The 11,064-nt window shown below is 38.3% G+C and overlaps 1 protein-coding gene across 4 annotated transcripts; it reads left to right on the top strand.

Annotated features, from left to right (window-relative positions):
* Nucleotides 1-639: 639 nt before the first annotated feature.
* LOC119532505 (zinc finger protein 596-like) lies at nucleotides 640-10,132 on the top strand. 4 transcript variants are annotated; one of them, XM_037834980.1, is made up of 6 exons: nucleotides 640-1,270; nucleotides 1,811-1,926; nucleotides 2,196-2,333; nucleotides 4,738-4,833; nucleotides 5,340-5,423; nucleotides 5,857-10,132. In XM_037834980.1, exons 5-6 carry the CDS (start codon nucleotides 5,370-5,372, stop codon nucleotides 6,787-6,789), a joined length of 987 nt encoding a protein of 328 aa, XP_037690908.1. In that variant the 5' UTR covers nucleotides 640-1,270; nucleotides 1,811-1,926; nucleotides 2,196-2,333; nucleotides 4,738-4,833; nucleotides 5,340-5,369; the 3' UTR covers nucleotides 6,790-10,132. The 4 variants fall into 4 exon arrangements, with proteins under 4 accessions (XP_037690908.1, XP_037690906.1, XP_037690907.1 ...); XM_037834978.1 differs by having other exon boundaries at nucleotides 640-1,926; XM_037834979.1 differs by having other exon boundaries at nucleotides 1,811-2,333.
* Nucleotides 10,133-11,064: the final 932 nt, after the last annotated feature.

Consider the following 11,064-nt stretch of genomic DNA (forward strand, 5'->3'; position numbering starts at 1 on the left):
TCAAAGAGACCATAACAAGTGAGTAAGAAAAAGACAACTAACCTAAGATAACTGCTTAACTTCCAACATGTTCCTACCTTACCCCAAGAAAGTTACCTAGTATAGCAACATTTCTGTGAACTTGCTCCTACTATATCCATCAGAAATTAACAGACCATAGTCATTCCTGGGCATCCCTAGAACGTTAAATAGCTTATCTGTTCTTCTTGGATTATTGTTCCCCCTTCCTTAATTGCTCTCTATTGCTAGTTCCCCTACATTCTACATTATAAGCCATTTGTTTTACATTTTTCAAAGTTCACATTAGTGGTAGCATATAATATTTCTCTTTTTGTGCCTGGCTTATTTCGCTTAGCATTATGTCTTCAAGGTTCATCCATGTTGTCATATGTTTCACGAGATCGTTCCTTCTTACTGCTGCGTAGTATTCCATCGTGTGTATATACCACATTTTATTTATCCACTCATCTGTTGAAAGACATTTGGGTTGTTTCCATCTTTTGGCAATTGTGAATAATGCTGCTATGAACATTGGCGTGCAGATATCTGTTCGTGTCACTGCTTTCCGATCTTCTGGGTATATACCGAGAAGTGCAATCGCTGGATCGAATGGTAACTCTATATCTACTTTTCTAAGGAACTGCCAGACTGACTTCCAGAGTGGCTGAACCATTATACAGTCCCACCAACAGTGAATAAGAGTTCCAATTTCTCCTCATCCCCTCCAGCATTTGTAGTTTCCTGTTTGTTTAATCAGCCTGTAACTGTTTTGCAGCTGCCACTAACTGTACAGGCAAAGCAGCCACATTGTATACAACAGCACAAAAGGGCTCCTGGGAAAGTGCCAATCAATGCAGGAAAGAAGAAAGTGACAACAAAGAACAGACAATGTAAACTTGGGCATATCATTTTAGGGAAGATTGAGGATATTTGAGTGTGAAAGGGTAGAGGGGGATGCAGCTTTCCCCCATTCATAAATTGTATTATAAATCTTGGGAGGTCATTTTTCACCAAAGCAATATATCTTGTTTTTAAATGAAAGCTTATATAAAAAGGATTTTCCTACTCAAAATTCATTAAGCTGTTAATACTTAGCTGAAATACATGTTAACAGCTGTTAAGTCAGAAAATGTAAAGATTTAACTAATCACATGTATTCTGTTAAAACAGTGATCTGTATTCTATAAAAGAGGTATTTTCAATGTTGCAAGTGTGAAGTGGTGCCAATGAGCATAAAGCAGCATTACCAGTGGGCTTTTAAAAATACTTTGTGAGTATATTAGCTTCCACTTTTGTTATTAAATTATAGAAGTGTCATTATAGAGAGCAAGTTTGCCTTGATTTTGTTTAAAATGATGTCTGCTCAGTGCCCAGAAGAAAAATGAACATATTTTTATAATATAAACATACTTTCTTTGTACATTGTGCTCATTCTTGAATAAAGTAAGTTCAGTATTGGCTTGTAGATATTAAAAAGAAATTATTGATTTTGATTGAATAATGTTCTCTCTCAAAAAAATACCATAAACTAATAAATTTCCATTGTTTCCACCCACCTATTTCATGCTATTTTTTAAGCAGTCTCAGAAACTAAAATGAATTTGGAACCAGGTGAGTGGGATTCTTCTGTTGCTCTTATCAAAAATGTGGAAATGGCCTTGGAATGGGGTAATTTAGTTGAAGCTGGAAGAATTGTGAGGTGCCTGATAAGAAAGGCTTAGACTGCTTTGAAGAGGCTGTAGAAATATGGATTTTAAAGGTACTTGCAGTAAGACTTTAAAAGGAAATGATGATGTATTATTGGAAACAGGAGGAAAGGCAGTCCTTGTTTTATAAATGGCAGAAACCTTGGCAAAATTGATTTCTTATGTTGGATGAAAGGCAGAACTTCAGTGATGGACTTCAATATTTGAGACAGTTTCCAAGGTAAGTGTGGAATGTGCAGACTAATTTCTCCCTGCAGCTAATAGTAAAATGCAAGATAACTGGGATAAGCTGAGAACAGAAATCCTGGGCATAAAGAAACCTGAAATTGATGGTTAGGAAAATTCTGAGCTTCTGGGAAGCAAGTCCATGTGAGTGTTTAAACATGGAACCAGTTGGTGATTTCTGTTCAAATCAGGATGGGAGGTGGTATCCAGAAATGGTCTTTGGCACATTCCTCTGTCTGATGGTTTTGACCTCTATTTTGCAAGATCAACATGAATGGAACCATTGCCAGCCTGGATTAAACGTGATAGAGAAGGGGCAGATTGTAGGAAAAAGTCAGAACCATGGAAAGCTGAGGCATGGACTGAAGACATCTTCTCTGGGAAGAAGGTGTTCCCACCAATGTGAGTGGAAAGGGTGTGTCTGCTCTAGGGCTCGGAGTGGTTTGACCTCTCCACCTATTGAGGAAGATTACTGTGACCCCACTGTTTTCAGAGGTTAGAATCTGTATCTCTGTAGGTGTAGAGTCTCTGTCTGCCATCCCACTGTTCTAATAGGATGGAGGCTTCAGCCTATTGTTTACAGAGAGCATGGATCCTGCACAAGCACCTGGAAGGGGTAGGACTGTGTGCCAGTTTGGATATATTAGGTCCCCCAGAAAAAAGTCATGTTCTTTCATGCAATCTATTGGGGGCAGTGCATTAGTGTTGATTAGGTTGGAACCTATTGATTGCTTCCATGGAGATGTGACTGAATCATCTGCAGGCAAGACTTTGGATAATTTCCTTGGAGATGTTACCCCATCCATTCAGGATGGGTCTCAATTAAATCACTGGAGCTATATAAAAGGGCTGACAAGCAGAAGGAACTTAGTGCTGCTGTAGCCAAGATAGACATTCTGGAGATTACCATTGAAAGCAGACTTCTCCAGAGTTTACCTGGGAGAAACAAAGAGAATACCCCCAGATGCCTAGAGGGAAATGTCCTAGGAGAAAGCCTTTTGAAAATCAAACTGGGAACAAAGGAAAAAGATGTCAACCATGAGCCTTCCCAGACAACAGGGTTGTTCCAAATGCCATTGGCCATTATGTTAAGGTACCCTGTTGATGCCTTAGCTTGGACACTTTTATGGCCTTAAGACTCTAACTTTGTAACCAAATAAACCCCCTTTATAAAAGGCAGCTCATTTCTGGTGTTTTGCAAAATAGCCTTAGCAAACCAAAACAGGTTGCCATTTCATCAGTTTCAGAGGGCAAGATATCAATCCTTATGTGACTGTCAGACCTTCAAATGTAATGGAGTATGCCTTGCAGCATTTGGAACCGTGAACTTTGTTTTCCTTTCAATTTCTCCCTATTGGAATGGAAATGTTTATTCTATACCTGTCCCTCAATTGTACATTGGAAGCAGATAACTTCTTCTTTAGATTTCACAGGTCCACAGAGGAGAATTTTGCTCCAGGACAGACCACACCCATAACTGATTTTAGTCTTTATACTCAGCTTTATTTCTGAAATGACATAAGTCTTTTGGGATATTATGATGGAATGAATGCATTTTGCCTACAGAAATAACAGGTATTTTAGAGGTCTAGAAGTTGGAGTATGGTTTGAATTTGTATGTACCTCTGAAAAACGTTTTCTTAACTCTAATCCATTCCTTTGTATACTGACTGTATGTATGACCTTTGGATAAGGATTCTTGGGTTAAGGTGTGTTCTAGTTTGCTAATGTTGTCAGAATGCAAAACACCAGAAATGGATTGGCTTTTATAAAAGGGGTTTATTTGGTTTCACAGTTACAGTCTTAAGGCCATAAAGTGTCCAAGGTAACACATCAGCAATTGAGTACCTTTACTGGGGGATGGCCAATGGTGTCCAAAAAACCTCTGTTAGCTGGGAAGGCACATGGCTGGTGTCTGTTCCAAAGTTCTGATTTCAAAATGGCTTTCTCCCAGGACATTCCTCTCTAGGTTGCAGTTCCTCAAAAATGTCACTCTTAGCTGCCCTTGGGATATTTGTCCTCTCTCAGCTTCTCCAAAGCAAGAGTCTGCTTTCAGTGGCCATGTTCAAAATGTCTATCTGCAGCTTCTGTGCTTTCTTCAAAGTGTCCCTCTTAGCTGTAGCTCCTCTTCAAAACATCACTCACAGCTGCACTGAGTTCCTTCTCTTTGAGTCAGCTCATTTATATGGCCCCACTGATCAAGGTCCACCCTGAATGGGTGGGGCCATGCCTCCATGGGAATATCTCATCAGGGTCATCACCCACAGCTGGGTGGGGCACATTCCAAGCAAATCTAATCATCACTAAAATGTCTGCTCCTCAAGACTACATCAAATATAATGGCATTTGGGGGACACAATACATTCAAACTGGCACAAGGTGTGTCCCACCTAAATCAGGATGGGTTTTAATCCAATTACTGGTATCCTTTATAAGAAAATAAAATTCAGACACACAGAAACCCATCAGAAGTAAGAAGCTAAAATCAATGAAACCCAGAAGGGGAGTAAGAGACAAGGAGATGCTGCCATGTGCCATCTCATGTGGCAGGCTAAGGACCCACAGTCACCAGCTCACAGCCCCAGAATGCTGCAGTGTTATGGAGAAAGCATTGCCTCAGTTATGCCTTGATTAGGACATTTTCCAGACCTCAAAACCATAATCTAATAAATTTCCATTGTTTAACAACATTTATGGTATTTGCATTAGCAGCATAGGAAACTAAAACAAACATCTTTCCTGGACTTGATGATAATACACTAAGTGCACAGAACTCAGAATTCAATTTATTTTTTCCCAAAACCAGGAAATCAGATCTGCAAATCTGATGTAGCCTCCAAGTTTAATCAAGTAGAAAAACTGATGAAAGAAGGAATTGGATTTTTCCAAAGCCAGAATTCAGGTGAGCTCTAGGAACCTGTCATTCATGACAAGGTAAAGCCTTGTCAGTGACTGAGTAGGTTCTTGAAATATCACCTGCAGATTTCCTTAAGTAAACTACATATTCTGAAATATGGGGGAAATTTTCCACAGGTGTAGTTTTTTGGCTTCTTTAGTAATCTGTTTTCAAGTGTCTGTGGCTTTGGGGAAATGGATGTTTATGTACTATTGAATTTAAACTTTCACTTAATGGCCCTTTTTCTGTTACTTCTCTTCAGTGTTTTTTCCTCCCTTTAGCTTTCTAATGTACTATATTAAAAGGGATTTTTCTTATGCTTCCATCTTGAACACCTCTTCTAATTGTCAATTTCACATAAAGTTTTCTACCCCCTAACATAATACTTAATTTGATGTTCTTTCCCAGATAAGTGTCATATTTGAAACAATTATAGGGTCATGTGGGTCATTTCAGCATTTTCATTTCCCTAATGCTAGTCTAGCATTTAATTATCTTTTCCATTGTTTCAGGCAGTGAAGGTGGCTTTAAAAAAATAAGGAATGCTCTCCATGCAACATATCTGCAGGAAAGACATATTTACAATCATACCATTGGTAAGCATCATGGTGGTGAGCCCTAGTCTTCCAAATGTATACCTGGAAGTGGGATAAATTAGTAATCCAATGCAATCACTTAACTGTAGGTTGGTTTAAGTGCTAATCCAGAAAAAGTCTGTGATAGTTTGAATTTAGGGAAAATTAATTTCAGTAAAAAAGGATAACCTGGGTTTTAATAAAAATATAATTGTATAAGCATGGCCCATATATCAAATCTCTGAAACATTATAATGTCTTCAAAACTGATGAGGAATGCAGTTTAGATGCTACAAAAGAGAAGATCTCTGCATACAGGAGAATAGCATGGTATGTAACTAATATAGGAAAGATATTAATTGGAGACTGGCACTGAATGATTATTCTAGAATTCATATGTATATGAAGTGGTTTTTATGCACAAACCTTTCATAATCTCTCTTCTGCTTCCCAGAAACCAAATTCTAATACTCAAGAAAATGGAATTATGTGTAGTGAATTGCCAGAAGATTTTACTCAACCTGTGTTAAATCACAAGGGAAAGAAAACCTACTTTAGCAATCTATTTGGGAAACCCCTCAATGACCAGTCATCTTTTAATCAACAAAAGCATTTTTGCACTAGAAGTAAATCATATGAATGTCTTCTAATTGGTAAATTCTTTGTTGAAAGCTCTGTCCTTACACAATACAATGGAACTTACATTGGAGAGAAACTCTATGAATATCATCTGTGTGAGAAAGCCTCCACTCATAATTCTGGCATCAGAGTACATGAGAGACCTCATACTGGAGAGAATCCTTATGAATGTCACCTACATGAGAAAGCCTTATCTCATTTCTGTACCTTGAGACAACATGAGAGAACTCACATTGGAAAGAAACCATATGAATGCCATCTATGTGGGAAAGCCTTCACTCGATTTTCTGCCCTTACACCTCATGAGAGAACTCACACTGGAGAGAAACCTTATGAATGTTGTCTCTGTGGGAAAGCCTTCATTCGATGTTCTGTCCTTAGAGATCATGAGAGAACTCACACTGGAGAGAAACATGATTGTCTTCTCTGTGGGAAAGCCTTTACTTATCTCTCTTCTCTGAAACAACACAAGAGAACTCACACTGGTGAGAAAACATATGGATGTCTTCAGTGTGGGAAAGCCTTCACTCAATATGATCACCTGAGTCAACATGAGAGAACTCACACTGGAGAGAAACATGATTGTCATCTGTGTGGGAAAGCCTTTACTTATCTCTCTTTCCTGAAACGACATGAGAGAACTCACAGTGGAGAGAAACCATATGAATGCCATCTATGTGGGAAAGTCTTCTCTCACTATTCTTCCCTTAGAAGACATGAGAGAACACACTGGAGAGCAACCTTATGAATGTCATCTATGTGAGAAGGTCTTCACCTATTATTCTAGCCTTAGAGTTCATGATAACACTCACAAATAAGAGAAACACTATGACTGTCTTTTGTGTGGGAAAGCTCTCACAATATGTTCATCTGAGACAACATGAGGGAACTTATTCTGGAGAGAAACCTTATGAATATCATCAATGTTGGAAAGCCTTCACCCACTCTTCTGGTTTTAGAGAACATGAAAAATATCCAGGGGAAACATACCATAAGAATATTATCTACATGGGAAACTTAGTTTATTTTTGTAAACTTAGACAACATGAGAGAACTCAAATTGAGTGAAACCTTATGGATGATATATGTGAAAGGCTTCAGCCAATGTTTACTTATTAGATTATGTGAGATAACTCATACTGTAAATGATTTGATTATTGAAGGGATTTCAACCCTTGAGTTATCCTTTAGGCATACCAGACAACTCACACATTAAGGAAACACCATTTGTAATCAATCTGATAGAGCTTTAAATCATTCTCTCTACATCAATGTAAGCCAGTTCATACTGTAGAGAATGAATATCATGTCATCTTCATGGCAAAGAATTTAGTAAGAAGGTCTGATGTTATACAATGTGAGAGAACTCACGTTATACATTTTATGAAATTTGGAGGGTCTTCATCCTCTGTTCCTATTGATAGACAAATCTTTACCAGATGAAGGAGCTTCTTGAGGAATTTCCAGGTACTTCATGCTGGAGATGTTATTCATGAAAAATCACAAAATTCTTTATTTGTACACCCACACTTGTAGGGCAATTGAGAATTCACACTGTATGAATCTCTTATCAGTCTCATGAATGCAGGCATGAAATCAGTGATCACTCATTCCTTTAGCATTAATTTTCATATACAGAGGAAAGAAAAATCCTAAAATCCATTTAGAAACTTCTGCAACTTGATTTCACATCACAAAATTCATAATGGAAAATGAAATACTTTATGTTGCCCATTAGCACAAAATTCGGCAGAGACTCAAGGTTTTGAACAAGACTTACTGTTCATATTATATAGGATAATAGTACAAATTGTGAAGTGAATTGGGTACACTGAGTTTTGAATTTGTAAAAAGTACTGTGAGGTTAATTCATTGATCAGTTCTTGCATATATATAAGCAACAAATATTGTTGCTGAAAATCTAATGTTTGCCATGTTCTAATTTTCTTTTTAAGCAGTTCCAGTCACAAAGATTTGAATCAGAGTAACTTGGAATGATAACTCAAAAATCTAGAACACAGCATTATTCTTTACTATGGTCTTGGTAGTATAATATATTTTTTCATGGCAAGGATGAATGCAAACATTGATAAACAAAAACACTTTACAACTAGAGTGTGCTGGTTTGAATCTCTTACACACCCCATAAAAAAGCCATGTTTTTAATGCCATCTTGCGGCAGACTTTTGGGTGGGAACTTTTGATTAGGAGTTTTCCATTGAGTTGTGACCCTGCCCATTCAAGGTGGGTCTTGATTAGTTTACTGGATTCCTTAAGAGACCTAAGAGGCAGCTGTAGATGTCAGACACTTGGAGATGCAGACAGAAAGCCTTTTGGAGATGCTAAGCTAAGAGATGAAGCCTAGAGTTTGCCCTGAAGAAGCTAAGAAGGCCCACAGACACTTAGAAATGCCGAGAGAGAATAAGCATGGATGCACAGGAGCTGAGAGAGAGAAGTTAACAGAGACAAGCCCAGAGACATTTTGGAGAAATCCACTTTGAAATCAGAACCCCAGAGCAAAGGACTAGCAACCAAATGCCCCTCCAGCTGACAGAGGTGTTCCATTTCCCAGGCCTTTCTTCAGTGATTGTATCCTTTTGTTGATGCCTTAGTCTGGACACTCTATGGCCTTAGAACTACAACAGTGGTTTCATCTGCCATTTAGCAAACCAGAACATAGGGTTTTATGATATGTAAATACTCCTCTTTTAAAATACTTAGTGTTTTCATAATTTAGTAAGAAATTACAAACAAAACTATTTGAATAACACAAAACATGTCATGTGGACTTGTGGTTTCATTGGCCAGAAAATTCCCAAGTTCCAAACCTGTCAGTGTCATTCCATACACTAGTATTTTATTGCAGAAAGGCTTTTGCCAACAACACAGAGATCACACCAAACAAGAACAGAATGTATTTTGTAGTCATAGGGAATGTTCAATTTACAGATGCCAATAATCAGGGTGTCTAGTTTTCTTGAGGGAGACATCTGCATCACCTCCAATTTAGAATCAGGGTGACTTTCTGATAATACCACTGCAGCCTAACCATGATGAATGCATTCCAGTGAGAAAATAGAACAGGTATATTGAGATTGAAATTTTGAACTTATGGCCTAAATAGAGTTCCCAGTCCTCCACTCCCTCAAAGTCCAATATTTCTTGTCATGTGTTCCAGTGCCTTGTTTTCCTTACAGTGCAACATTTAATGCCAAAATACCATTAGGTGGAGTCACCACACAGTAAGTTCTTCCTGATGAAATTTTTGTAGCTGTTATTTGAGTTGTCCACTCTAGTATACTCTCATCCCAACTCTGTTGGGTGGGAGTGTGAATTTTTTGGGGTCACTTGTGCTGTAAATGAGGTACCAAGAACTGATTGATGTCTACTTGGGTATCTGAACACTTTGCACAGGTGTTTCTCCACAGCTACAACAGTGGTTTCATCTGCCATATCATCCATGACAATTACTGCCTGTTATCCTTAGTATGTACCTAGAAAGTCTTTTGTCTATGACAAAACTCATCTCACTACCCACCCCATGTGGGGCATGACTTCCAGGGTTGTAAGTTTCCCTGTCAACATGACTTCCTGATATGAGCCTGGCACTGGCATTGTGGGATTGAGAATGCCTTCTTAACCAAATGGGGGAAAAGAAATAAAGTTTCAGTGGTTAAGAGATTTCAAATGGAGTTGAGAGGTAGTTCTGGAAATAATTTTTATGCATTATATAGATGTTCCTTTTTATCTTCTAGTGTATTAGACTAGCTAGAAGGAAATAATCAGAATCTGTTGTACTCTTAATTCATTAGACTTCATTCTTGATTGTTTAACTATATAACTTTTATCATGTGACCATGTGATTGTGAAAACATTGTGACAAACACTGCTGGATCCAGTGTATGGGCAGATGAATAATAAAATAAAGACACATATAAGGCAAATATATATATAACAGTAGGGGGATATGATTATGGGATGATGTTTTGGGTGTTTTATTTTTCTTTGGAGTAATGAAAATATTCTAAAATTGTGATGAATGCACTACTTTATGCTGATACTGTGAGCCATTCATTTTATAATTTTGATGGATTATATGGTATATGAATATATCTCAATAAAACTGCATTACAAATCTCATCTCTATTGAGTTTTGCAGTTTCCTCCATGAATCAAGCCATACATTCAGCAGGAATTCCTTGTTATCCACTGTATTGATTTCTCTGCAGTGGCTTGGGATATAGGTCACTTGAGCAACTGTATTTAAGAGGCTCATGAGGGTTTGTATCCCCTCTTTCCCCATCCACCTTAATGGAGACTTCTGATCCTTGGGGACAACTGGGGTCCTTGATCCCTAAATATTCTTTTTAAAGGGAGTAAGATCAGGTTACAGGGAACAAAGAGCATCCTACCTATCTGATTCATCATGTTCACAGTCAGAATTGTCCTCACCATCCTGGTCCATACACAAGGAAGCCTTGGCAATCCACATGTTCCTCTTTCCTGGGCTGTATCTGTTTCTCATTGGGCCAATGCAGAATTCTAGATGTTTCCATGTCTGTGAGCCTTTTTACTCCTCCATTATGGCTTCTAATAGTGCCTTAATCTCTTACTTACAGGAAATATCTTCTGTCCCATGAACATTGGCAGTTTCTCTGTAAGGATTATTTCCCTTTCTGCTCTATCTCCTGATTTGGTAACCATAAGCACATTGTTCTTTGGGTGGTTTCTGCCCCCTTTTTGTGTTTCCTTGGTTGTTTTTTTCTGATTTATGGGCCATCTGGCATGGCTTTCCATTGGTTGGCTTCTATCCTTCTGGAATACCTCAGTGAAAATAGCTAATGCTGTGCTGTGCTGTTGATTTCCACCCCAAAGCAGGACATTGTGGGTGTTTTCTACCACTTCACACATTACTTCCTTAGGATAATAGGGAGGATACAGGGGTCTTACCCTGGGCAGGCCCTGATTTCATTAATTCCTCTAATGCTGTCCAAGGCAGGACTGCCTCTTGTCCTAACCAGGA

This window comes from Choloepus didactylus, chromosome 4 (assembly GCF_015220235.1).
Source record: "Choloepus didactylus isolate mChoDid1 chromosome 4, mChoDid1.pri, whole genome shotgun sequence".
NCBI lineage: Eukaryota > Metazoa > Chordata > Mammalia > Pilosa > Megalonychidae > Choloepus > Choloepus didactylus.

Bases quoted from the DNA above. Each gene is read 5' to 3' on its own strand.
- LOC119532505 (XM_037834977.1), top strand. From the start codon at position 5,370: ATGCTCTCCATGCAACATATCTGCAGGAAAGACATATTTACAATCATA. The intron at 5,424-5,856 runs GTAAGCATCATG...TCTGCTTCCCAG, and splicing joins TATTTACAATCATACCATTG to AAACCAAATTCTAATACTCA.